Source organism: Colletotrichum lupini, chromosome 2, assembly GCF_023278565.1.
Source record: "Colletotrichum lupini chromosome 2, complete sequence".
Classification (NCBI taxonomy): Eukaryota; Fungi; Ascomycota; class Sordariomycetes; order Glomerellales; family Glomerellaceae; genus Colletotrichum; species Colletotrichum lupini.
In genome coordinates this window covers 4,808,115-4,833,736 of record NC_064675.1, presented here as the reverse complement: position 1 = coordinate 4,833,736, position 25,622 = coordinate 4,808,115, and the positions used below count along the sequence as shown (strand labels likewise).

The following is a 25,622-nucleotide window of genomic DNA, read 5'->3' as shown; positions in this document are numbered from 1 at the left end:
AAGCCTCACCGGGGGAGCGTAAATGGTGTATGAAAAGGCAGGGCAAAAAGAGCCGCAGTAGCTTGGGTAGGACATGGAGACCACGACACTAAGAAACTGTAAGGACTCACTTCCATTTTCCACCAAGACTCCCCAAACTATTTCCTCCAGGTCCTGCCGTTTAGTTCACGAGACGAGCCTGCTTTGCGCCGTTGAGCAGGTCAATCGTTGTCAAGCCTCAGTCGTTGGGTCGCCTCACTCCACAGCGACGGCCGCTGATAGGACCCTTTCGTTTCCCGAAATGGACGCTGACACAGGCAGGTGCGAAAATATGTGCCGCTCTCTTGCTTGGTAGAACCCCTTCCGACCCTCCGACAGTGGTTGTAGAGAAGCTGAGTAAAGAAGCCTGTTTCGTTTGGGTACGGGATGTTAGAGAGGTTCTGGCCTATCAACGGATGCGTATCTGTATGCCGTGACCGTTTCCAGGTTGCATATCAGACGTGTGGAGCGGGCAAGGCGGGTGGGCGGGCGAGGCAATCACACACGACTAAGGTATCCGTACTGCGTACCTAAGTGGTAAGTAAGGCGGTAGCGGAGAAATGACGATGCAGGAGCAGCGATAAGATAACGTAAACATTGAGTTGATGAAAACCCCGTGCTGAGCGCGTTTGAGCGGGCAGCGCTGGCAATTTAAGCGAGACCCACCTTGCAGGTTCCAAGGTACTAACGTACCTACTTCAATCAGACTGCCCGTACGGATACTGTCACCCCATTCATCTCATCGCAAAAGGCATACTTGCTTGCATTCACCACCCCACCTCAATTGATGAGTCGACCAGGTTGCGAATGAGATTTCCGGGACCAAATTCATCACACAGAGTTCTAACGGAGCTTCGTGAAGCCCGGTAGAATCGGATAACGTCGACCAAGGAGGCATTTCCAAAACAATCTGTCATCGAAGAAGTTATAACACTTGATGTCTCAAGTGCTATTGGCTAATTACTTGAACGTCACTTAGAAGGCGAAGAACATGGTCCAAAAGATGGTTGATGATCAGTGTGATATAATTAGTGAATGCCTAGTTTTGGCACGTACGAGCTTGATTGAGACGAGTACAGATCAGTCTATCTCCCAACCATAACTCCTACTATTAGACAGGACAGATACGATTACAAATGGTTGAATTCCAAGACTATGACTCCAGCATGCCCGAGCGGGCTGTAATGCAGAACTCCGTCTCCCTTTTTATCGATGCAATGCTCTGTTTCTTGACCTCGTCAAGTTTCCAATTTGACCACTGCTCCAGACCCGATAATGAGCACAACACAAAACAGAGAGAAAGAGGGACTTCAGTTGGGCGAGGGAAGTAGAGCCACCATCTACGATGCCACGGTGGGCATCGGCGCGGGCGTGTTCCTGGGAGAGCGAGAGAATAGGGAAGTGACGAAGCTGCTCTTGCGCTTTGCCACCTTGGACTTCTTGAGAGATGCGGAAGTGTTGGTAGGTGCCTTCTCAACTTCCTTGACAGGCGCATCCGACTTCTCATCGGGAACCGGGGCCGTGGTCTTGTTGGCGTGGGCCTCGGGGATCGGAGGGATCGGAGGCGCATCGGTTGCGCTGTGCGGAGGAGTAAGCTCATGAGGAGGAGGCATAACTGAATCTTTGCGAGGAGCAACATATTCTCTTCTAAAGTCAAAGACAGAGCCCTTCCTGCCTCCGACAATGGAGCCGTGGCGCAGAGCTGACATGGACTGCAAGTCTGTTAATATCTCTCGTATTCACCCATAATTTTCATAGTACGTACCTTGCCACTGATACTCTTGCGGTTGCGACCACGGCGCTCGGCAATGGTCTCTTCCTCCTTGCCGGTCATCTCTGCAATGTGAGAAGCGGTGGTCTTGCTGTTAACAGCCATGTTCTCCGCAGGAACTTCAACGAACTTGACGAATCCACGGACGGGCGCAACGCCGAGAGCTTCGTGGAGGTGCTTCTGAAGCAGAGCCGTGTTCCTCTTGTTCTTGGTTACGCCGACCTCGAGCGGTAATGCGTGAATCGACATGGTGTAGGCCGGTTCAAAGGTACCTCCAAAGAGCATGCAAGCTCCATGCTGCAGGTTGACCACGATCGAAGTTACTGGCCGCTGGTACCTAACCGACAGCTGGTATGAGAAGTCCGTGATGAAACTGAACTCGTCGTTGATCTAGGAAAATGAATTAGTTGAAGCTCTCCACTCGTGACGCGAGGAGAGTACATACAATGACGTTGGTGCGGAGCTCTGCCATTACGATAGCCTCAGCATAGGCGCGATCCTTGACCACATTGGACTCCCTATCGCCCTGGAAAGCCTCCTCGTAGTAAGAGCTGAGGCGCTTGGCCATGTCGGCTTGCGTCTTGGATTTTCTATTGCTGTTGCGAGTATCGCCGGGCAAAGAGTGAATGACGTCTCTGGTAAGGCCGTCTCCCTCGACAATAGGAGTGGGTGCGGTGGAGGGACGACGACTCATCCGTCTCTCAGCAAAAGACATACCGCCGACCTGCGAAAGACGTTTGTTCTCGGGGGTGACGGGTGGGTGAGAGTTGGTTGTGCTAGGGGTGACAGAGTCCGCGGGAGGGGAAGAAGGCGGGGAGACAGGGTCAGCCATTTTCTGCGACGATGTTCGAAGGCCCGAAGCTGAGATAAAGGTGTTTCGACGGTGCTTAAGAATTGGGCTGATGTATCAGACGTGGCTGTCTGGGAACGGCGTCTTTCACTAGTAGCGGCCGTGTTAGTGTCGTCCATCGCCCATAAACCACCTAGCTCAACACGTACCGAATAGAGACCAACCGCTATCGTCGAGTGATGTTTAGCGAACTGAGAAAGTCTGGACGACTAGATTCCCCTTGGACTTGGCGTAATATGTTCAGCTGTCAAGAGTGCAGTGTAGATAGGTCGAGCGGTCGACGCGCACGGAGTCTCTCGTACTCGAGGCGGCTAGGGCTAGAAACAGTCGCCGACAGGATGATAAAGGCGCAGAAGGTCGATGCAAAGGACCAGCCACTGATAGAAGTCGATTTGCCGATCTTACAAGATGTGGCAAGGGGACGAGACGCGCTGGGCGGAATACAGGCGGAGTTCCGAGGGTGTTTGATACGGGAAACAAACAGCTGGACGAGCGAATACCCAAAAAACCAAGATCCGACTGCCTGGTGACTCGGGGGACTATTATATGAGGTGAAGATGGCTGGTGCTAGCTGTTGCTGGTCGTCAGCCGGAGGAGCTATGGGGGCGCGAGTCGTTGGGACGGAATCGATGCAGAGGCGGTTAGCCACCCAGAAACGCGAGGAAATGGTTGAAAACGGAAAAAGCCAAGGCCAGATGCGCACTCTACGCCTTTCTTCCCACTTGACGAAGCCCGGTTTCAACGCAAGACAGGTCGATCAGAACGAACGGAAGGAGGAAAGATGGAGAAAGAAAGCGGGCTGGACTGAACTGGACTGGACGAAGCTTGCCCAAGCTCGCATCTTCTTTTGCCTCACTTGGATACCGGTGCTCTCTGATTTCAGGGTACGTTACGTAGGTAGGGCTACTTGCCTCATCTAGTACTTCAATTGGTATGGGAAAGATTCGGTAGCAGACCGTAGATTATGTGGCCAGGTAACAAACTACTTGAACTACTCTAGAGCGAATGTGTGGGAGGGCTGCACCTCATGTTGATTGACCACGCGATGTCTGGAGGCGAGGCATGGCCGTGTTACCTAAAGTTGTCTACGGCTGGACTACAACGTGTGTGTTGCCAGGGTTCTCCGTTGATTGCGACCATGGAGTTTGGATGTGGGTGGCACACGAAGTGAACAACCTGGAAACCCGCAATCATCCTACCGTGCCTTGGTTCATTCATACCTTACCTCTGCCATTCTCGGCAGTGTTGCCCGCTGCAGCCCTCAATTTATCAAGCTACATGTCTGCGACACGAGAGATTGCTTGGGATTCCGCAGGTCTGGAGCCTTCCCGCTGCCGTCAGTGCTAATGTGGCATGGGCCAGAGACATGGTCAAAAGCAGTCTGGATACCAGAAATTCAGGGTTCAGCACACGAGGGCCGCTCTGGAATGTAGTAGCGCCTAAATCGGTCTACGGTACGTCGGTAGTAGAGTGTGGTGCCTGAAATATCGGTAGACGAGAGCGAGAAGGGTAAGGTCAAAGGCACGCCGCAGCCAGCTGCTCGGCCAGCCGCATCATGGACTGTGCGACATCCGGAAAGCGCTGACAAGAGAGGGAGAAAGAAGTTGTCTTGTTTGCTGATTTCGCGTGGTTTGTGGGGTGGCAAGTCTGCTTCCTCTGGGCTCTGGAGCCGTCTGGACTGGCTGGGCAAGCTCACGGTTGGAGGGTTGGTCCGAAGTAGTCGAGTCCGTCACGTCCGTCTGGCTCCATCCTTCGGTTCTGATTGCGCCGTCTTGACAGGAACAAGGCCGCGTCAAAGGCGAATAAGTCAATACAATGGAGACGGTGATTAACAACAGGCGAGTGTGTTTCTGCTGGGTTCGACGGAGTTGGTAAAGATTGGACGGAATGACTATGTTTCCGGGTAGTCTAAAACATGGGAAATGGAAAGCCATTGGCAGTCATGAGTGGGCACTGGAGCAAACGAGGTACCTTCATAGGTGCAGGTGCAGATACGCTAGGGTACGTACCGGAGAAAAGATGAGAGGTGGATCACGCTAAGGATGGGGTTATGAGCAGAATTCACGGCCACTTTCTGTTAGTCGAGGGCCAAAGCGGCGCTCATTTTGATTCTTCCATGTTCATCCCAAGTCCCCAAGTCCAACTTCACCAAGCACACTGCACGCGCTGTGCTTTCGGGCCAATCGTTCCGCGTCGACCTGTCGCCCGGCAGCGCCTAGCCGCCCTAGCCGTGGTCGTCAGTCGTGCGTCTAACTTGGTGTAGCGACTCCCGAGTCCCCATACGACCCTTCACTCCGGTTTGGCTGTCTCTCGAGTCTTTGGTGGCTTGAAGGCGTCTCACTGAAACTCAAAGATAGGGGACAAGCTCTCTCCAAGATAGGAGGATGGTTTTCAGCGCCCAAGGGACTTACAGTCGTTTATCAAGGGGTTCAAGCGGTCTGAGCGAGACTTCACCTTGACTCTTTTACCGACAAGATTATAAGCTTGAAACTCGTTCGCCTATGGCCCAAACCCTCGCTTGCTACTTTGCGTAGACTCGAGGATTACATGGATAAGTAGCAACAAAAATCTACATGCCGATATCCTTAGAGGGGCGGCTAAGCATATCGTGCCGGAGCAGGGGCGGCCAGCTCCATCGACCCTTATCCACTCCAGTGCAGTAGCACTTCGTCCGCAAACGGTCATAATCGAGGAACTTCTCAGGTTTCACCAACTTAAATGCACGTTGAGGATACACCTGCGTCAGCGGACACTCGAGTGGCGGCTCGTAGATCCCCTGGTGGCTGCAAGCTTCAAGCTGCTAGACCTCGGGGAATGCCGCATGCAGCCTTCGATCGAGGAGCATAGCTGCTAAAAGGATGAAAATCGGATCAAACCCTGAGTTGGTACCGGCAAGTCGAGAAGCGCCATTCACTTTTGCAGACGAGGGACGCGAAAACTTCAGAAAACATTGAATAATTGGATACCTACGCTGATACGTGACGTAGTTGGCTCCCACCTCTGCTAATGCTACACATCCTTGACGCCTGATTACAAGCATGGAAAACTTCCGTTTCCGGCTTCCTCTTTATCCCCTGGACCCAACCTGTGGATACATAGCAGACGACGACCGTTAACCTAGGCCTATTGAACGAACACTCAGCCGCTCCTCTCAGTGGTGATCGCCCTCGACGTCGCGGACTGATGAAGGCACCGGGCTGCCAGACTTGCGCTGCTCCAGTACTACTCTGTTGGACTTGCTAATGTACCGCTCGAGCATCATCTGATAGCCGCCCATTCCCACGATGATGGCCTCGATCGGGATCAGCAGGATGGACAGGTAGAGGCCCGCCTTGCTTTGCTTGCAGAGGGTACCGAAATGCGGCCTCGTCATCATCACAACATCGGACCAGCGGCAGCTCCAGCTCTGTAGGGTGTCGACCGTGATCGATGCGTTGATGCTGTAGAAGAAGGACATGGCAATGATCGATGCCACCAAACCAACAGATGGGGCGGCCACTGCCAATGAGTTGTGGATGAGAGTTTGACCACGCAGCTTTTTGATGTCAGTCTGAGCTGACTTCCTAAAGGTACGATGTCAAAAAGCAGACCTGACTTACGCTTTGAACTCGACTGAAAAGGAGAGAGACGAGATTGACGATTATGAAAATGGAGCTCCCAACCACGAGTGCGACTGTTGGACGCAAGTCAAAGGCGTCCGGCCACAGCGGAAGCATGAAGCCGGCTGGTACATGGGTGGCATCGTAGACAGCCAGGGCATCTGCTGATGTACCAAGGATGGTGATGCTCATGAGAAGGGCCACAGCCGTCAAGCTGACTCTTGCAGTATCGACTGTCTTAAGAAGACGTGCGCGAGGAGGGTAGTGAGCGTCATCAGAATCGACCTCAAAGTCCGAGGTTTGCGTGACGTTCTTGAGATCGGAAGACATGGCGAAAGAGAAAGTCGTGAAATATTGTCGTAAAATGAGGTGTATTACAATGGAGAATGATTAGACGTAATGTGAGAAACAATCTCCAGGAAAGAAAATACGTAAGAAAAGAGAAAACGGGATGGCAGTCAGGCAGTTGTGTGGTTTTCCAGTATCACAGACCTACGAAAGTGCGATCATGGTGCGTACATATACAACCTCTCTATAGCCTGAATACGCGCCGTGTGCCGTGTCTAGGCACGGCACGTAATCTTGAACACACATGGGGAAAGAAAGGCAGTGTCCAAAATTATCGTGACGAGCGTTGCGCCGATGCAAGATAGCCGCGCTGGCGACATCTCGGGGCTCTGAGGGAGGCGATCATCGGGCACCCCTGAACAGCCGGTGAGCTTCACATTGGTCAGAAGCCCGCAAATGCCGGTCCCATTGGCGGTCATCCCCGGCGCTTAAAATGGCGGGAGGCCAATGATAAGGTGCAGATAACCTCGTTTCGAAAATCGAAACAAGAACGCTTATTCGCTGATCAGGATGTGACCACAATTGAGGTTGCTGCAAGTCAGTGATAATAGAATCAGATTTTGATGTTGGAGGTTCTTATTTGCCGCCGTCAAAAGGAATCCGAGGATTAAGCTCACGTCAAGCGGGAAGAGTGGAGATGAAATGCACTCCCGGCATCCTTGATCCAGGCCAGGCGACTTACCTTAGGTAAGCTTCTTTTGTTTTCACCTGATGAACGGGAAGTGCCATGGGAAAAGCGGGGTCATCACGTGATACTTTTCCTTCCTACCTACTCTATTGACAACTGGTTAGCTGCGTCACCAGCTGGCGAGTCAAGTTGACCTTGTTCATCTCCATGTTGGGACGGCTTACCATCCACTCCATCCCACGCCGACGCCGACGAAAAAGAAATGCGCTCCTTCGTATCTGCAAAACCAATATACAACTTCGCCAGCTGGATTTCACGAAAGGCTGCCCAACTTGAGCGTCAAATTGTGAAGCCTGCTGTTGGTCTCTCTTCTTTGAGGCCTGATGACATACACGGACACGGAATTACAAGGTTGCGGAGTACGGGCACGGAGATTGGACGAGACAACTGGTGGTCACCGCGACGTTGTCCGACACGTTCGTTCCTGAAGGCTGGATTGCGATGAACTCTCCATGACCACGAGTGTGTCTCATCTCTGAGCTGCGACATGCAGCACACTGCTCAACCAATGGCGTTTCCACCTTCCGAGAGCGATGGTAATGATTCCACATCATCAGGGGCGTCTGGACGACAGGGTATCAGACCCCTCCACAAAAGGGTGAGCTAAGCAAGCAATTGTATTCGCACATACTCCGTACAACAAGAAGAACTGCAGGCTTGCAGATGAGGCTGTACCAACCTTGCAGCCGGCTGCGGTTATCAAACTGATGTTGGGGCTGTCAAAACTCTGCAGCCATCAATAAGCCGGCATGTCGGACTAGAAATGACGACTACTTACAGCGGCACCTAGACACGGATAGTGTATGGTTTTAGAGAGCATTGATCCGAACTCCATGTCGGTTTATCGCCGGCACACGAAGCTCTTTGCGGCACCAGCCTCGTCCAAAGGTCTTTCACAGGTAGGTAAGACGACCATACCTTTGGGCCCAGTCCGGCCTAGTTCTTGGCCTCCACTGCAAGAGACATTGGCGTCCGCCGGGTAGGGCCGACTGCTCCGCATGTCAACAATTGTCTGCACTAGCCCGCGGGCCATTAACGGACAAAGTAGCGGGCCAGCGGCCGAACCTAGCTGATACCCCAGCTCGTCCAGGGTGTCAGAACAGTTTGGACAGACTAGCGAACCAGTCTTCAGTTGGCGAACGATGAACTTGGCAGACGTGACTGCACATCGGTGGGAAGCGAGAGTTTAGGTGCTTGGCTCTCAACGTCCACCGGGTGTGGAATGTCGAGCAAGCCATCGTCAGCACATTAGCGAAAGCCAAAGGTCTCAAGGTTGCCAGCTACAGCACTGCGGCTACCGTACTCAGCTGGCTACTGCAAGTATTGGCCCAGGACTCGGAGTTCGGCAGCCAGAGACTGTGGGGTGACGGTTCGCCCATTCAAGTCGATTACGAAGTGACAGGTCGAATCGCCGACTCAAGTCTCACCGTGGCGCCACGGGGATTCACTGCGGCACGGCTCCCAAGTCCATCCCTCTGGGTTTGGGTGTCCCAGATGCTCGGGTTGACTCCTGTTGCACCATCAAGATGCATTGCAGCAGGTCAGTCAGTCGTTGATCCATGTCCCGCATGGCAGACACGATATATTTCTGCCTCTTTGTGCGAATTACAGAGTATCATTGGGTTTTGACAGGCGACATTGTCCTCCTTGCAGCAGGGTTTCTCTGAATGTCATCCAATACAGCAACTTTAAAAGTCCGGACCAGGACGGGACTACGTACTCCGCTTCAGCTGAGATTGTCTATAGCCAAGCGAGGGATACGACGCTTGAGAACCACCCAAATTCAATGGTTCGTCAGAAAGGCCCTGGTTCAACACACAGACACACAGACTACAGCATAAGCAGACTGCAGCGGCCACCGAGACATCCCCTGTCCAGGCCCCTGACCCCTGGCTCAGCCCAACTGACTGGAACCAACCAGGCGCTCATCACCCGTCATTGCATTCTAATGATCTACAGACCAACTTACGGCCGGGCCGGTCGAATTCCTTTCTTTCGACTCCCGGGAGGACCAAACAGGCACACAGAACTCAGGAAAGCAGGTAACAGCGGACGGGAATCCTGATTGCCCACACAGGTGCTAGCCAGGCCCAGCAAGCCCTCCTTGTCTATCCGCAGCATTTTCACATGTGCCTGATGGGTCCGGCCCATCACAATTCGCACCGCTTTGGCTTTCCCAGCAGCGCTCCCGCAGATCTGCACCCCTTGGCCCGAATTCGAGACTCCCAAGGCTTCTATAGGTATTTTACCTGCATTGCAGAGAACCTCTCACACTCTTCTCTCACATTGAGATTAACGAGTATTCCATCTTCAAGGGTACATCGAACGTCATTGGCTCGAATACGGCAGAATATCATTGTAATTACGAGAGTCCTGAAGTCATGGCTCAGTGCCAATATCTCTCCAGTTCTATCGTGCAGACGGATGTTGACCATCCCTTAGAACGGCACCCTGCCCTCGAACTTCCCGACCACTTTGACAATTGACTATGGAGTACGGAGTACTATGTCACCGATGACACTCTAACTGGAATGGGAGAAATGACCGTCAGAATCCTGCGAGCAGCAGCGCGAACATCCCTGGTCGCCCCGACCCAAAGCCTCGGGTTCTGGGCAGCCACACTTTCTTCCCTGACACACATATGCAGTCTGGGGGGTGTGTTCGTCAAGTGGTCATGAATCACGAAAAAGATGGCATGCACATAGCTTTCCCTCCTACCCCAGTGTTGTGAGGAGAACCGGGGCTGGGTATTTGTCAAAGAAGTCTAATGATGTCTCGGGTCGCTTTGGACCTTGTGGGACGCAGACTGGCAGGCATATCCTTTATCCTTTGTATCGTTTGCCCGGGATAGCGCTGGTACCCGCGGCGTCGCGACCGATATAATAACCACTCACGCTTGCCACCCCTCCATCAACCTGTCGTCGTGTCCCGCACTGGCCTAACAAACACATCCGTTCGTTTCTCGGCATCCATTCTCACATTGCGGGACTTCGACGTTGCAAAACCATTCTGCTAGTCTCGCGCCAGGCCTCGCTTCATACAGATCATGTCAACCATCACGATAACCTCCGCTCCAAGAACGCGAACAACCGGCTGCCCCGCGCAAGCGATACCACCTCAGTCCTTAACCCAATTTGTACGTTTCAGATCCGTCGATCTCCCGTATAGCTCGTAGCCGCGCCCAGCTCTGTTGACCGAAGACATCACAGCATCTCTTCCCTAGGCTGCCCGTGGAACTCCGCCTCAAGATCTGGAACCTCAACCTCCCACCACCGCGGGTTGTGCCCATTCGGTGCGGTGCCAAGTCTCTCTCCTTCGCCTCCCACGCCCAGTCACCAAGGCCCTCGTCGAGCGGGTGTACCTCGTACACAGCCGTACCCACCAACCTCCACGCCTGCCATGAATCCCGCCTCGAGGCCCTCAAGTCGTACCACCTCAGCTTCGGCATGACGCGCAACCCGGGCCAAATCTTCTTCGACAAGGTCCATGATGTCCTTTACTTTGGCGCCCGCGACGGCTATATGGCCTCCGAGGCGCAATTTCGCACAGTCATGGCCCTCTGCGATCCCGAAGACATCTCACAAGTGCGCCGCCTTGCCATCAACGACTCGCTCTTCTGGGTCGACACAATGTACCAGTCCATGAGCGCCGCCAACCTGACGGTGGAGGTCCTCAAGCAGATCCGCGCGCGTATGCCCAAGCTGGAAGAGCTCGTCTTTGTGCCGCGGGACGAAAACCCTGTCTACATCGACGAGGTTGAGCTAGTGCCTGCAAATTCGAACGGCGTGCTCGAGCAGCAGATGGCGAGGCAAATGGAGGCGGCGATGAAGGCCGTTTGCGACTTATTTCCGGACTGGACACCGCCGCGGTGGTGTATTATGGCTCTCGGGTCGACGTAGCCCTTCCAGGATCACTTCGAATGATGGGGCTTTAACGGACCGGCGTATTCAATCCCGGTTCTCTTCAGTAAGGCAAGGCGTCGATGAAACGTCACGCCTTTTTTGTGGGCAGGGAGGTGGACCTGCCACGAGCATGAACTTCAAGACCTTGTATTGGGCTGGTCAGACTGCATTTCAAGATACCCCTTTTGTCTTTTCTGCTATTTAAGCGTCATGGAACACTAGCAATGTATTGCGAAGAAATTGTTTAAGCTTTGTATTGATAGGGAGCATTTACGAGCCATGTGGGTGATATTTTTCGACCATGTAAAGCGGGAACAAGGGAAGTTTTTTCCAGTTCTTTCATCGCACAGAGACGACTGTGATTGATGTTTGCCTTCCTCATTCGTCATTGAGGAAAATGGCTATTGAATCCATGTGGGTGATCTCATTAGAAATTGTCTTCTGGGCGAGTTTTGCTACTGAAAAACTACACGCTTGAGGAAGTGGGATGCAAGAGAAACGCATGTGAAAACCAATGAACATCATATTCAACATGACTTCCATCCCCTAACCCTTCCGCTCAAAATCTTCAACCCACCTTGCCATACCGATTAGCTAGCCTAATGTACGTCGGACAGAACCTCGAAGTTTTAAGAATGGCATCATGTTCGAGTGTTGTGTGATGTGGGGGAACCAATACCGAGATGGCCGTCCCGTACATTGCTGAGACAAAGGCGCAAGGAGTGGCGTGATGTTTGAATCTCTTTTCGAAAGTTGAGCCCGGATTAGGATAATGCTCACGACCACTTCAATTGGTTCCCTTATGGGCCTAGCAGGGAGTGACTTCGGAACTTCCGAGTTGGTAGCTTTGAAGGGTTATTTGAGAAGCATTGCAACTCGCGTTCTGGGCTTTGATGTGAATTTGTTATAGCCGTTTCACGATGTCTGTTAGCAGTAAACGGCATATGCGTAAGATTGACCAAGTATGTGAGGCTACTCAATCGGCGGAGATCAATCTAGATACAATGGCTACAATACACTCATAAGATGGGTAAAGTCTCTTTCAGACACGGGGGTCTTGGTCTTGTCCTTCCACGCCTTCGCTATGTGCTGTATCGAGAGAATGATTCTATTATCCAGGGCAGTGATGTGTTCGGGCATTCCTTGCTGTAGATCAAATACATGGGTTGGGATCAGAAGAACGCCGTTCGGATCTGCGGGTGTAACATGGGAATGGCATAGATCCTCGCAAACAATGTCGCGAGTCTAGTTGAATCCGCGAGATGTGACGGACAATTCTCAGCCTCAAACCTAGAGTTCGCGGCGATAATTTCGTGCCGAGCCAGCGCAAGAACTGAAGCAATCGCACCGACAATTTCGGCAATTTCCTTCCTGGATCTACTTGGAACTCGGGCATAATATCAAGACGCTTTGTCCACTGCAGTGGACCGTGAATACCATCAATGCAACAAACAGTACTTAAGGAGGTTAGTTTTCCATACCACACGTCATGGCCAGAACGCTGGGCAGATGGATCGATCTCTTTCAAGTGACCTTCCAAAAGAGAGCCATTGCCTGCAGGCTTCTGGGTAACGTATTGGGTTCTTCTGGCCTTTCGAAACTCCTCAGCCAGTACGTATGTAACACCTTGCTATCTCGAATACTCCGTCCTTAACCATTTTGGTAGTGTTGTCGCGGAATAAACGGTGACAGAGGGAGACGAGGGAGGGAGGGAACGGCAGACAAAAAGGCTGTGCAGTGAACCGACCAAGCGAACCGGCCAGGTCCATGTTCCTACAGAATATAAATTCTTCAAGCCGACGCTCCAGCTGGGTCTTCTTTTCTACTTGAGATTCATCATGTCGTGCCAACTTGAGTGCCTCGAGAAGGTCGTGAATAGGCTTTAATGTAGGATGGGTTCTCGGTGTGACCCCGTGGTGAGTGAGCACTAGAGGGGGAAGGAAAGAAGGTCTGCTTTCAAACCTAAGTGTATTCGTTACTAAGAGTAGAGAACGGCAGATCAACTCTTCTCCATACATGAAACTAGATCTAGGCTTTGCGGTAGTTTTTCAAGTCCCCGCAACAAGGTACAAGAACCACTATACAATCCATTGATCTGTCACCTGCGGGCATTGGGCCGATCAATGACTTGATATTCGGAAAGAAGACAGAACCCCAGCTGAGTGAGCATACTATTTTGACAGGGGCCGCGTTATGCCACGCGAATTACCAAGCTACCAAGTTCCGAAGTTCCCATTTATGCATGTATGTGTCTAAAGTATCCGTACAATCATTCACTATCACGATATAACGCTCTATCTTATAAAATTGGACCCCGATCTTCTGCAGGACTAATTCCCTCCTCATGCCCGTCATCCCTTAACAGACCCTGATGCTCGCCACCGCCGCCCTCTCTCGTGAGGCCGGTCTCGACACCCATATCTCTCGACAACCCACTCGTCCGCCGCGTCTCTTCTGCGCCATTGAGAACGTACCACACGTCCTTTTTGGTCAATAGACCCTGTAAAGCACCGCGGTCACTGAACAGAACATAGCGCAGGCCGAGCTTCTGAAAATAGCTGACGGCAAGGTGCAGGTTAGACCTTGACGCCATAGTGATGGGCGTCTGGTCCATCCACGGTCGAAGATCAAGCGTCGTACGTGGGTCTGCGAGGGGCTGGTGAGAGAAGAAGGCTTCCGTCTCTGGCGGAAGCGATCGCGGTGGCTGCGAACATATTTGCAAGTTGTAGGTGAGTTCTGCACGGGAGATGTATCCCAGCAGAATGGCTTCACGGGGATCTGAAATAACAGGAAACCCTCTGTAGGTGTGCGTGTCGAGAATGTTCTTTAAGCTGCCAATAGTATGGCCCGTCGCGGTGAGCACAACCAAGTCTTCGATGCGAGTCATAATTTGCGAGGCGGGAATATCGGGGATGACCATCTCCTCGCTGTTATCCAGGAAGGGATACTCATTGAAGTGGATCCATGCTTCGTAAATCCCCTTCCGGGAAAACGCATCTCCCACCCATTTAGACAGCATGACAGCGATCATGATGGGCAGTACATAGGTCAGAGCTCCTGTGAGCTCGAACATGATGACAACAATTGAGACCGTCATTCGAGTGACGCCGGCAAGCGTAGCTGCAGCACCAATGATGGCATATGTTCCCGGTGTTACGCAAGGAACATCTGGTTCGCAGGAGGCAAATGCGAAGAACGTTGGGTGGTTCGTTACCCAGATCTCCATGATGATACCCACGGCTCTGCCGGTCAGAGCTCCAATAGCCATTGAAGGCAGAATAATGCCAGCAGGTAGCTGAAGGCCGAATGTGATGGTGGCGAGGAAGAAACCAAGGATAGCCCCAAATATCAGAAGAACAATAGTTGGTGCTGATGCGGCTCCAGTCTTACAGAGACCGATTTGGTCGTCGACGTACTTGGAGCACTCGACAAATAGGTTGGAGACAAGTTCCGACGTCTGGAACTTCATGTAATGGTTGGGATAGTTGATGAGCGCCGTCAGAAGGGCGATCGCAGCGACTTGAGTAATGGGCCCTGGTAGCCACGGCGTGTTCTTCTTCCATCGTGCTACAGCCATGTTCGCTTTGATGAAGAGGCCACCGTATATTCCCTGTCAGATTGTTAGTTGAGGTCATGGGCTTACGGCGGTATGCACTTACACCAAGGATGCCAAGGAAGACAAACGGAATCAGTTCAAAGCCATGCCATCCCGTGCTGAATTTGACTTGGTACATGACAAGCTGCCCGGTGCGGAACGGATCAAATGCCTGCAGAACGACGGCAGCAGTCATGGCACAGACGAAACTCTGCCACATGGTCTTGTCCGGAAAGTAGTATGAGAGTTGCTAGTATGCGATTAGCATGGAACAGGGAGTAATCCCGGTCGTACCAACCTCTAGACTGAATAACACTCCTCCAATTGGCGAGCCAAAAGCGACCGAAATTCCAGAGGCGGCAGCAGCAGAGAGAACCTCTCTTTTTCGAGCTGTCGGGACATTAGTAAAAAACGCGATTTGCCTTGCAGGCTTGGCTTACCCTCGTTGTCGTTGATGTTCTTGAAGAGCTTGATAAAGAGATTGGCGCAACAACATGCAACGTGAACCAGAGGTCCCTCTTTGCCTAGCCACATGCCTGAACCAACCGCAAGACACTGTATGGGTTAGTCGACGTGGTACGAACACAAAGAACGAAATTATGACCTACCAAACCTAATGACTTGGTGATCAAAGTCCAGCTGCCAAGAAACCTTCGGATAATGAAACCACCCAACACCGTCTTGATTTCGGGTATACCGCTATGTTTGGCATACATTCCGTACTCCTGGACTAGCATAGCTGCGGCAGATGCCAAAATGACCTTCAGCTCATCAGCAAAGAGGCGCGAGGTTGTGAGAGTGCGAGACTTACAGAAAGGACAAGAAAGAAGAAGTACTCTATGAACCACTTTCCACCGCCGGAAGAAACCCCCAAAGCCTTCGCCCAGGGTGTCCAGCCGCCGCACTTTGACATCTCGTTGTAACCCCAGCAGCAAAAGTTCTTGTTCAGGTAGAATGCGCCTCCTTCTGGGCCGCTGGAGCAGTACCCTGTTTTCAGGTCGCCAAGCCAGTCGGTGGTTATGTCGATGCCAGCAGCAACAGCGCCAACAGCCATGCCAGTCAAGATCAGAATGATCCAGACCTCACTGGCATCTACGAGCTGCTTGAAAAGCCCAAGCAGCCCTTGCGCCCCTGAATGGAGGACGCGCAGACGCTGACGCTCCTTTGTGTATTCGAAAATCCAATCGATGGCCGTCAAATCCTCGTATCCCACTCTCCTTCCCGGCCCTTCCACGTACCAATCTAGCGGCGCGCCATCTTTGGTACCCTGGCTCGTAAGGCCATGTGCGCCTGCTCTCCGAGGTGATCGGTTTGGATCGTGGGTAGGCGTTCGCGCTCGCGGCGAGGAGTGAGGGGAGGCAGTGCCTGATCGCGAACCGGTGAAGGCGGATAGGAGGCGGCTCGGAGCTGAGAGAGCGTTTTGTTTCTGTTTTCGCTTGAAAGATAGGGGTTCGTCGAGGTCCTCGTGTATCGGGTCCTCGATCAGGACATCGGCGACGTCTTCGTCTTCGCTCCAGAAGTCCAATTCGTCTCGATCGGCGGGGTCTGTATTGCTGTTGCTGTTGCCGGCGCCGCTATTCAGCGGACGCGATGAGGACGAGGCGGACGAATCATAGTGTACAGGACCGGCCATGGTGCGAATCTGGCGACATTGACTCCCAGTATCCTCAGATCATAGCCATCCCGTTGTCGTTTCAAGGTTCTCTTGAACAGGACGGAAACGGTATCACCTCCCCGTCGCCGGATAGATACCTGTTCGGTGACGAGCCGCGCGTGGCTGACTCGGTGTGGGAGCTCGGGCCTCCTTGCGGTCCGTCTTGCGGCTGATGCGACGCCGGGGCAAGTGGCCAAGGGGACCACCTGCAGGGGTCTTGTTGATGGAATGCATCTGACGGTGGGGGGGTTTCCTTCAGCGATCTGGGTCTTTCCAGCGCGGGGCAATTTTTCACGACGGCATCCTTTCGTCTGATCTTGGCATCTTGCGCATTTCCTGTGGGGTTGACAGCCTGCAATTATCGCACACTTTCTTAAACAAGAAAGCTCATTGTTTTTGAGAGGCCAGGCTGTAGCATATGTCGTCCGTGTGTGTGGTGCCCACTGGTTTTGCGACTCAAGAACTCAGACACTCGACTTACACGCTGTCTCACTTCTTTGGCCTTGTCTGAACTACTTATCACGTCAACGCAGAACTCCAGGAACATCGACGACAACAAGAAGACGTAAATATGGCAGACCAAGCTCCTGCGAAGTCCGCCGCGGCGCAAGCACCTTCTGGTGTCTCTCAGTCGACGCCGGGAACGCAGCAAACCGCATCACTCGACCAAATCCAGAGTATGTTGAAGGCCAAAGATGATACCTCTAGATTCGTTGGCTTAGCTCTGTTGAAAAGTGTACTTGACAACTCGGAGGAGCTGCGCAACGATGCAGACACCGTCTCGGGTCTTTGGGAATCCATATCCCCCAAGTTTCTGGACCGGCTGCTGAAGACAGGCTCATCTACGCAATCTGGCCAGAAGGACGCAAAAAACATGCTGGACCTCTCAGTATCAGTTATCCATACTTTTGCTTTGCTTCTGCCAGATCAAGCGAAAAGAGACAAACGACTTGTTGGAAGAATGCCTCTTTTGGTGTCCAGTTTGCTACGAAGGTATGCCACTATCCTACAGAAAAAACTTTGGTATACACACTTACAATATATCTAGCTCTGGAGAAACTTCTGAAATGATTATTCAGACCCTTCTCACCATGGCCGCTTTTCCTGAAGGAGCAAAGGTGTTCTTCGACATCGAGGATGTAACTCCCCTGGTTGAGGTCGCCCCAAACAACCCATCTGCTCTCGAGATCTTTTCTTTTGCTTGGATCAATTGCATGGACATTGCAGAAGACAGGATCGTCCTGGAGTCCAAGATAGACAAGACAATTCGAGCTCTGGTGTCGACGTTCAACGGCACGGATGGTGTTACTTTGCTCGAGTTCCTCGGCAAATTTCTGCGAAATTCAGATCCCAAGGTATCTTCCCCTTTACGACAATACAGGCAGCTGACTTACACTTGAATAGTCCCTACCATCGAATCCAAAGTGGATCAAAACATCCACAGACTTCATCAAGAAACTTCTGGCCAGCCGGCCTACGCCAGAGGCAAGGAACGCCTATACCATTGCGGCTGCATCCTTGCTTGAGGTATACCCCTCAGAAGCATCAAAACTCTTGTTCACCAGCGATGAGAAGGATGATAAGCCCTTCTCGTACCTATTCATCACTCTCCTCCTTACCGACACCAGAGCCAGCCTTCCCCGCCTCCTTGAGCTTCTCAATGATCCCATCTACCCAGCCATCGCACAACGGTTGGGCTCGGCCTTTGACGTCACAACGCACTTCATTGGCTATCTGGTGAAGAGCCTCGACGATGAGAGTTCATCGTCAGCTGCGCTAGTAATGCCTCCCGACTTTCTACTAAAGATCCGTCGGACCATTTCGGAGGCCCTGTCTCTCGCGATCGAGTTCCTCCGAGACAGGTGGGATGCGTCCGTGGCAGGCGCCTTTGGCCTACACCCCGAAGCGCGTGCAAAGGAGACCGACACCTCCATGGGAAAGAGACTGACAATCTCTTGGGAGTCGAAGAAGAGCAACGTTCACGAGGACCCTCTAATCCTGGCAACTGTCAAAGCCCTGGCCATCTGGCTTCGCGAGGATGACAACGACTTGCTGAGGAAGGAAGGAGCAGGGCTGACAGACATGTTCCTCGACCTCTACAAGTCGAGCTCACCGTCAAGTCTCGACTTCCGATCACCGATCCTAGTAGGTCTGGAGGGGACGCTGGTCGAGAAGGCTGGGATGGAGGAGTTCACGACACACAACGGCTGGGACGTCTTGACCAAAGACCTCGTGGCCATCCTACAATCCACAACCACGTCAAGTGACGAAAGCGAAGCCGCGCGCGCCATCGAGATTGTCCGCATCCTTCTGCCGATCGTGGAGGGCGAGGAAACCGGCTCGAGGGAAGAGTGGATGGCCCTCGTGACGACTGTGGCCGCCTGGCACGCTCCCGAAGCCAAGCAGCCCGCGCTGGTACAGGAGGCTCACATCGCGGCTCTCCAGCTCACCACCGCATTACTGGTGGGTGCTCCGTATGGTATGAGGCAGCGCTACGTACACTCCACGAGCGCCGTGCTGGGCATAGCTGGGCAGCTTGAGAAGCACGTGGGCTCGGATGACCCGCTGAGGGAGTCCTTGGACGATGTGCTGCAGACGTTAGATAGACTTCGCTAGTTTTACAGCTTCGTAGACAACCAGATCATTTGTAACCGGCGAATCCATGTGCGCAGACATACGTGACAAGAGATTTCCATCTAGCCAGCAAAGATTTGAGTGACTACCCGCTCAAATGATGCTGAGAGGATCTAACCATGAAGCCGCGAGGTTGATAGATGAAAATATCCATCAACTGAGGTACTCTGATGCGTCAATGAAATTAACAACGATTTTCTGTAAACCACCCTCACATATAAATATGGGCTGTACGACTTGCGTAGTGCCAAAATTCAGTTGAGCTAACTGTAACGGAATACTATACCAAGTTTGACTCATAAAGTTAATAAGGAAAAAATAAAAAAAGAACCAGCGTCTCTCTCTCCCTCTATCTCACTTATTGTACGAAGTGACTTGCAACTCAGGAAGTTCGTTCTGGGGCACTGCGGTTGAACGTCAGAGTAATCGGGGCAGGGAACGAAAATCACGCTCAAATGTCGTTATCCCCAAGCAAGGTGATTTGGTAGGTTCATAATTTTTCAAATTATCGCCTTGAAATGAACAGTCATAATCTACAGCCTAGGCGAAGGTCTCGCGAGGAACAAAAGGGTTGTAGAGGTCATGGTCCTCCCGGCTCGAAAGAAAACTTCACATTGATGGCTACAGACCAATATCGAAATCTCCATCGATACAAGAAATGAAACCCCCTCACATCAACTCAGACCGCAGCCATCGGGGCTTGTGTCTCATGCCGAACAGCTCCCGCGCCCTCATCGACATCGTCCCTCTTCAACGCCGCAGCCGCCGCAGCCTCAGCCTTGGCTCGCCTCTTCCTCGCCCGGCGGACCTCGATCTCGATATCCTTCATCTCGGCGTCCACCGAGACTAACCGGGGGATGATGTCCTGCACGGCCTGCACCGAGAGCGATTGTGCCTGCCTCAGAGGCATCGGCGCCAGGATCCCGAACCACCGGAGGGGATCATTACTCTTCTTCTTCTTCTTCTGCCTCATCTTTTCCTTCTCGTTCTCCGCCTCATCCTTCTTCTCGGCCTCTTTCTCCGTCTGCTCCTCATCAACGGAGGTTACCCCTTCCGGCTCCACGCTCGGAGCCTCATTGACATCATCATTCTTCGCCGCCGCCGCCGCTGCAGCCTCCGTGGTCTCCGTCTTCGGCTCCGTCACAGCATCAGCCCCCTCCACAACCTTGACAACCTCAAAGCGGGGGATACCCCTGTCATCCACGGCCAGCTCGAGGGTCCTCGAAGCCCGCATGCGCTCGTCGTAGTAATCCGGCCCGTAACGGACGCCCCTCTCCGCAGAGAAGTTGGCTCGTGCAATGTTCTGATACATGCCCGCCTGGGTCCCGCTGAGGCGCTCGCGCAAGGCCGTGTACTCGTCCAGCAGGATGAGATAGCGCTCCAGGAGGCTATCGATGTGGTTCGTCTCCATTGTCTTGTCTGCCTTGGCGTGTTGGGTTGTGAGTTGCGAGGCGTGTGGGATATGAGAATGTGGCGGCCGGGGTTCAAGGTGAGCAAAACGCTATGGGAGAGGTTGAAAGATGCAAGGGGTCGGGCTGCTGTGGCTGAGGCGTGCGGCTGAAGGGGACTCAGAAGCATGTACGGGTAGGTAAAGACCTGTCGTGTTGTGTCGCCGAGGTTGCCTATGCAGCTGACTCTGAGCGATGAAGATGAGATGGTCCCGTAGGGCTATGCATGAGGGTGATTGTTGGCTGTAGCCTCACATGCGTTGGAAATTTGTGGCTTGAGTGATGATCTGCGCAGAAGGAACGGCACTATCATGCAGGGGTAGCCCTGAGCTACCTTACTGCGTAGGTACCTTAGATAACGACTGCAATACCCGAGTCTGCGGCAATCGGTACCTGTACTTTACTTCATTCATCTTTGGCGCCTATTCCTCGCTCAAACGATACCCTAATATAATTATTGTCAAGTCACTCTACTTTGGGCTTGTCCGCCTTGAGCCGCCAGCCCAGCGACTTTTAATCAAAATAACTCCCCGTGTAAGTTCTTGACATGCGACGATCCCGCGGTCAAGACATTCCAACGGGTAATGCCACCTGCCAAGACAAAGCTTCCCAAAAAAAGACAAGAGAGAAAACGGCTGAGCAAACAAGCGTGCGAGGAAACCTGATGCGACAGCAACGGTGACGTGAGAACACACGTACAAAGGGACTGAGGCGATGTCGAGGCTCGGCGGCAAACAAAGCGAGAACAAAGACGGATGGATGGAGAGCATGGGTTCAGTATCACGGATACATCTCTCCTTTGGTCCTTTGGGGTCCTGTCATGCCCTGCCAATGTACTTTTATTGTCGGATGGCCGTCGGGTTGGTGGTTGTTTGTAATGCGTTCGTACCAATGCGACCTTTCTGGCATAGCTTCCTGTTTCAGCTTTCGACATTGATGGATACGATTTGCTGTCGAATGCTCCCGTGCGCCCAGCAGGGAAGGATGCCGTCTGAAAGGGAGACATGATGGACAGAAATGAAGATAACTGATGGCCACGCAGACCGACGCCGCCATGGGGTCCAACTGCCTGTTGGGGACCTATTTGGATTCCCCGTTGTCAGCGCCAATCTGTCGAGCACGAGCCGGGGATAGTCCTTTTATGTCGGTGATCCCGGTGATCTATCTCGCAGGACCCTGAGCGATGAACGTAGGTGGGACTGAGGAGGATGGTCGGAAAATAGGCACTCAGAGCTTGGCCTTCTGAACGCAGCTCGGAATAATGATGAGATTCGGCCGAAGACCATGAGGAATAATCGAGAACAGTATTCGTACAACGCAATGCAAAACGGGAAGCAAACCGGGCCATCGCGCCAAGCGTGAGCGACGGATGGATCGAAGCATTAAAGAAGGCTGCGGATTCCCGTCTAGCTTATACCCTGTACATGAGAGACTGCCTCAAACGCGTGTCGTCCATATGACTTGGAAGGCATCGTCCAACCCCAGGGCTACTTCGCGGGCCTGACGGTGTTTCGATGCCCACTTTGACAGCGCGAAGCGAGGGTACCTTAGCATCCGGGACGGCAAACTGCAGAAGAAAGACTTGCTAGGGATTGAAATCGAATTGGCACGGCACGCCGGGAGCGAGCGACGAAATGGCGGCGTGTCAGTGTCAAACGTCGAGGTTCAAGACCTTGTGGTCGAGCCGAAGACAAAGAAGGGATTGCCGGCTTGATTTCTAGGTTAACGAGCCACACATAGGGTCAGTCCGCGCTTCCAAGAACTATCCAGCCTAGGCATTTTTTCCTTTTTTCGCGATGTGGCAATGACAGCTGACGCACGACAGCGTAATTATCACGCCTGTCTTACTTGAAGGGCATTCACGACCATGCTTCGATGTGAACCGTAAGACGAAGTCGAGTAGTCGATACCCAAATGCATGTTATTCTGGGTCCGCGTTGCTTTCGATGGAGGTGCGGATCCGCCCGAGAAGACCATCTCAGAACCAGGTCGATCATTAATTAGTGTCGGTCTGAGACGGTGGGGCCCAGTAGCTTAGATCCCGCAGTGCATTGCAGCATTAACGAAGAGCAGCAATGTGTGGTCTGGATCCGGTGCCCCTTCCCATCTCGATAAACGGCCGTTGCAGGCCGCGAGTGGCGGGAGGTCGCCGACGTTTGTGGTTGAACTTACGATTTCCATGCTGATATGAGGAGGCGTCAATACGGATTGGTCCTAGGGAGGGGAGAGAGGCATGGGACGGTTACGTGAAGAAAAATAGATTAGGCAAACTGTGGTGAAAACTCTGCTGGACAAACCTGGGCTGAGCTGAGTTGTTGATGACATGAGGGCATTCCTTTCTTTTTCATGCGTTGAGGAAACCTACCTCATCTATGGAGTAAATGTCAAGGTGCCGGGCTATTATCGTCTGATATTGTTCTGGTGAAAAGGCGTCTCTGCAAAGTGGCAAGAGCATACAGCACTGGTGGGAATGGGCACATTCCACCTCGCTCCGCTGCGAAAGGGTTGTTAGTTGGACGAGAATGATCCCTCTATGGTAGGTGCGAGAGAGACAATTGAACCGTTGGCAGACGGCACTTGGCGAGATGTGCGTTGGGAAGCGTCCCTACCATGAAAGGCCAATGCAATATGCGGGTTCGCTGGCGTGATGCCGGGACCGTGATGCACACACAGTGCCTACCTTAAGTTACCTATGCTCGTGCTTTGCTGGTGGAGGAGTACTCTAAATCTGTGCTACTTGGGACTTGCTGCAGAAGCTTGGACGATGGACCGAGTAGGGTTTAGCAATGATGTCTCCTGCCCGCCATAGATGTTCATCCAAGACGAATCGAGCGTACTTACGCGGATTAAAAGTGTACCTTAAGGTGCCTTATTGCACCTTTGGTAGAGACGCAGGCAGGTGGTTGCCTAACTCTGCACTTGCATCTTCCTCGTCGAAGCTTACCAGGTACGTAGTTACGTATACTTCAACAGAGGTAAAAGCACATGCATTTTGCAACATGAGAATGGTGGGGAACGGAATTCTAACGCCTCAGGCCCAAGTCCCTCTACACAATGTGCAAAGAGGTGACGAGGGTTTCCCAATGTACGGATACCTCACCTGGGCGACTGTCAAAACTCGACACTTCGGGTACGCTACATAGTAGACGCAACACCACTTGGCATCCCAAGCACAAACAGCTTGCGGCTTTGGTCCCTTGGTTACCAGAAGCAGTCGCAAGTTGCAACGCCATTGCTGCTGGAGTCGAAGCCGGTCCAAAGATCTTCTCAGCTCGACCCAAGCCAGCGGATGCCGCTCTTTCAAAGACGGGGGGACGATCCACTCTTTACGGGTTAAAAAAGTGGTCAGTGAGGGCGGTGAAGGATCAAGACGAAGACGAGGAGCAAGCTACGAATGCCCCGCGCCCTCAACCCCGAGCCAGACGGAACCATCAAGCCGAGGGTCCCAAGACTTTTGTCCAACTCATCACCATCGTGGCCACGCGCCTAACTTATCACCTTACCTAGGTCCGCTTGGGTAGATTTGCTGGCACTTGCTGGAGAGCGTTGGGCCAGGTTCTTGGTGCGGATGGGGTGGGCAGAACTACGCTGTACGCTGTATCGGGCAACATCGGCAATGGCACCAACAAACGCACCTCTCGGTATCCAAGACAAGCGCATGAGGGGTTGGCTTGGTGCCTCCTTCACCTTGATACGAAATACCTATCCGTAATGGGCAAATGGGTGGCTGCTTGCCCTCCCGTCCGTATACCTACCGCATCTCATTCCCTTCTGATATTAGCGGAAAGCACAGGAGGGAGGACTCGCCCTTGAGACTGAGATGAGCAGACCGGGGCATGGCACCGACGCTGGCTACGTAACCCCTGGAAGTTGAAGTGAGCGTCGAACAAATTAAAGGGAATGGAAGCCGGCGAGAAGGAAGATTGGTGAAGAAGGCCCCGCTCACCCCCGACCAGGCTATTTGTTCCAGAATCCAGCAGCGGCATCAACCCACGTCTGCGGCCTGCACTGGGTTATTCGATACCTTGGTGCCTATTCGTACTCCGTACATACCTCACTGCTTTCCACACAATCCAAGGACCAAGGGAACATGGCTGGACGTTCTTGACCTTCCGGGTTAGGCCATGTCCTCCAGCTAGCACTGCACCAGGCTATCTCAAGCACTCCAACGCCAACTGATCAGGCGCTATCCATTCCTCTGGAACACTGACCAGTACCACCCCTTCCAACCCCAATTATTGCAAAGACCAGCCTTGCAAACACCAAATTAGCATGTTGACTTTGATGCGGAAGCAAAGAAGAGCAGAGGCGGCGGCGGTTATGGACTTGTGGTGGTAAACAGATCAGAGATCTGGAGGGACCCTCCTGACACGACACGGGCACTCTTCAATTTCTACCCGCCCCCAGCCTGGCTCACCCTGACGCCTAGGCTCAGGGCACGAGGTACGAGACACTTGGTCCAGCAACAAGTCACTTTGATGAGGAAAAGATGAGACGAGAGGCTTTGGAATTGCTTGCTTTTCGACTGCCCATTGATTGGAGACGAGGGGTCCCCCTTTCCATCTCTCTCCTTTTCATGACCCTGTCACTCATTGGGGGCTTGCTGCCCTCGTGAGGTCTTCCGAATTGCTTTGGACAGTAATTATTTGTGAGGATACTTCTCTGCGAGATTTTGTAAATAAAGTACCTTGGAGTCTACCTCTCTGCTGAGAACCAGAACCTGGGTAAACAGGAAGGGACGGTTCCTGTATATGCTGCAGCTACATCCTTTTGTACTTGCCCTGTGCTTATTAGCCGTACTTGTTGCCCAGGTTCTTGCTGTCAACTGCCATAGATGATGGACGTCTTTGTTCGTCCTTCCATTCAGTAGGCCTGGAGACGGGACTCGGGAATAAGTACTTGTGGGTATGGTTGTCGCCGGGTAGATAGTTGGCCGAAACAACCCAGGGCAGATGTTCAGTTTCCTTGCATTCGAATCGAAGATGACAACATGAGAGGTATACATGATAGTAATTGAGTGTCTTCATTCTGAGAGTGTCGAGACGCACAATATCTCAGCATACAACACGTGCCTTACCACGCGCGCCTCATACAACTCTTTCGGTCTCGTCTGTC

General features: G+C 52.6%; 11 protein-coding genes across 11 annotated transcripts; 4 read left to right on the top strand and 7 right to left on the bottom strand.

Annotated features, from left to right (window-relative positions):
• Positions 1-1,358: 1,358 nt before the first annotated feature.
• CLUP02_03773 (macrophage migration inhibitory factor) lies at positions 1,359-2,621 on the bottom strand (the record flags this gene model as incomplete). Its single annotated transcript, XM_049282790.1, has 3 exons — positions 1,359-1,730; positions 1,784-2,179; positions 2,235-2,621. The coding sequence occupies 3 exons, from the start codon at positions 2,619-2,621 to the stop codon at positions 1,359-1,361; spliced, it is 1,155 nt and encodes a 384-aa protein (XP_049139933.1).
• Positions 2,622-2,977: 356 nt separating this feature from the next.
• Positions 2,978-5,121, top strand: CLUP02_03772 (uncharacterized protein; the record flags this gene model as incomplete). Its single annotated transcript, XM_049282789.1, has 12 exons — positions 2,978-3,165; positions 3,211-3,523; positions 3,591-3,613; positions 3,695-3,742; positions 3,808-3,919; positions 3,955-4,093; positions 4,134-4,344; positions 4,419-4,463; positions 4,517-4,640; positions 4,721-4,839; positions 4,903-4,960; positions 5,020-5,121. The coding sequence occupies 12 exons, from the start codon at positions 2,978-2,980 to the stop codon at positions 5,119-5,121; spliced, it is 1,482 nt and encodes a 493-aa protein (XP_049139932.1).
• Positions 5,122-5,208: 87 nt separating this feature from the next.
• Positions 5,209-5,679, bottom strand: CLUP02_03771 (uncharacterized protein; the record flags this gene model as incomplete). The annotated part of the gene is made up of 2 exons (XM_049282788.1): positions 5,209-5,415; positions 5,446-5,679. 2 exons carry the CDS (start codon positions 5,677-5,679, stop codon positions 5,209-5,211), a joined length of 441 nt encoding a protein of 146 aa, XP_049139931.1.
• A 111-nt stretch (positions 5,680-5,790) lies between these two features.
• Positions 5,791-6,568, bottom strand: CLUP02_03770 (uncharacterized protein; the record flags this gene model as incomplete). Its single annotated transcript, XM_049282787.1, has 2 exons — positions 5,791-6,174; positions 6,239-6,568. The coding sequence occupies 2 exons, from the start codon at positions 6,566-6,568 to the stop codon at positions 5,791-5,793; spliced, it is 714 nt and encodes a 237-aa protein (XP_049139930.1).
• A 233-nt stretch (positions 6,569-6,801) lies between these two features.
• Positions 6,802-10,247, bottom strand: CLUP02_03769 (uncharacterized protein; the record flags this gene model as incomplete). Its single annotated transcript, XM_049282786.1, has 20 exons — positions 6,802-7,013; positions 7,104-7,117; positions 7,204-7,244; positions 7,360-7,370; positions 7,439-7,545; positions 7,623-7,837; positions 7,906-7,990; positions 8,053-8,060; positions 8,131-8,263; positions 8,316-8,355; positions 8,416-8,540; positions 8,590-8,630; positions 8,702-8,784; positions 8,854-8,937; positions 8,995-9,079; positions 9,134-9,198; positions 9,275-9,407; positions 9,787-9,922; positions 9,993-10,065; positions 10,190-10,247. 20 exons carry the CDS (start codon positions 10,245-10,247, stop codon positions 6,802-6,804), a joined length of 1,749 nt encoding a protein of 582 aa, XP_049139929.1.
• Positions 10,248-10,320: 73 nt separating this feature from the next.
• Positions 10,321-11,654, top strand: CLUP02_03768 (uncharacterized protein; the record flags this gene model as incomplete). Its single annotated transcript, XM_049282785.1, has 4 exons — positions 10,321-10,410; positions 10,484-11,169; positions 11,306-11,334; positions 11,527-11,654. The coding sequence occupies 4 exons, from the start codon at positions 10,321-10,323 to the stop codon at positions 11,652-11,654; spliced, it is 933 nt and encodes a 310-aa protein (XP_049139928.1).
• A 1,821-nt stretch (positions 11,655-13,475) lies between these two features.
• On the bottom strand, positions 13,476-16,404 carry CLUP02_03767 (voltage gated chloride channel; the record flags this gene model as incomplete). The annotated part of the gene is made up of 6 exons (XM_049282784.1): positions 13,476-14,786; positions 14,836-15,021; positions 15,070-15,161; positions 15,212-15,326; positions 15,380-15,532; positions 15,583-16,404. The coding sequence occupies 6 exons, from the start codon at positions 16,402-16,404 to the stop codon at positions 13,476-13,478; spliced, it is 2,679 nt and encodes an 892-aa protein (XP_049139927.1).
• Positions 16,405-16,996: 592 nt separating this feature from the next.
• Positions 16,997-19,041, top strand: CLUP02_03766 (uncharacterized protein; the record flags this gene model as incomplete). Its single annotated transcript, XM_049282783.1, has 3 exons — positions 16,997-17,418; positions 17,474-17,780; positions 17,830-19,041. The coding sequence occupies 3 exons, from the start codon at positions 16,997-16,999 to the stop codon at positions 19,039-19,041; spliced, it is 1,941 nt and encodes a 646-aa protein (XP_049139926.1).
• Positions 19,042-19,738: 697 nt separating this feature from the next.
• Positions 19,739-23,324, bottom strand: CLUP02_03765 (uncharacterized protein; the record flags this gene model as incomplete). The annotated part of the gene is made up of 15 exons (XM_049282782.1): positions 19,739-20,482; positions 20,560-20,695; positions 20,763-20,813; positions 21,153-21,322; positions 21,397-21,498; positions 21,552-21,576; positions 21,683-21,899; positions 21,951-22,092; positions 22,165-22,224; positions 22,356-22,484; positions 22,572-22,721; positions 22,779-22,814; positions 22,873-23,001; positions 23,069-23,183; positions 23,245-23,324. 15 exons carry the CDS (start codon positions 23,322-23,324, stop codon positions 19,739-19,741), a joined length of 2,286 nt encoding a protein of 761 aa, XP_049139925.1.
• Positions 23,325-23,506: 182 nt separating this feature from the next.
• CLUP02_03764 (uncharacterized protein) lies at positions 23,507-24,686 on the top strand (the record flags this gene model as incomplete). The annotated part of the gene is made up of 6 exons (XM_049282781.1): positions 23,507-23,617; positions 23,679-23,981; positions 24,063-24,230; positions 24,289-24,376; positions 24,464-24,535; positions 24,586-24,686. 6 exons carry the CDS (start codon positions 23,507-23,509, stop codon positions 24,684-24,686), a joined length of 843 nt encoding a protein of 280 aa, XP_049139924.1.
• Positions 24,687-24,742: 56 nt separating this feature from the next.
• CLUP02_03763 (uncharacterized protein) lies at positions 24,743-25,534 on the bottom strand (the record flags this gene model as incomplete). Its single annotated transcript, XM_049282780.1, has 5 exons — positions 24,743-24,832; positions 24,925-25,032; positions 25,089-25,136; positions 25,195-25,252; positions 25,308-25,534. The coding sequence occupies 5 exons, from the start codon at positions 25,532-25,534 to the stop codon at positions 24,743-24,745; spliced, it is 531 nt and encodes a 176-aa protein (XP_049139923.1).
• Between the last annotated feature and the right edge of the window lie 88 nt (positions 25,535-25,622).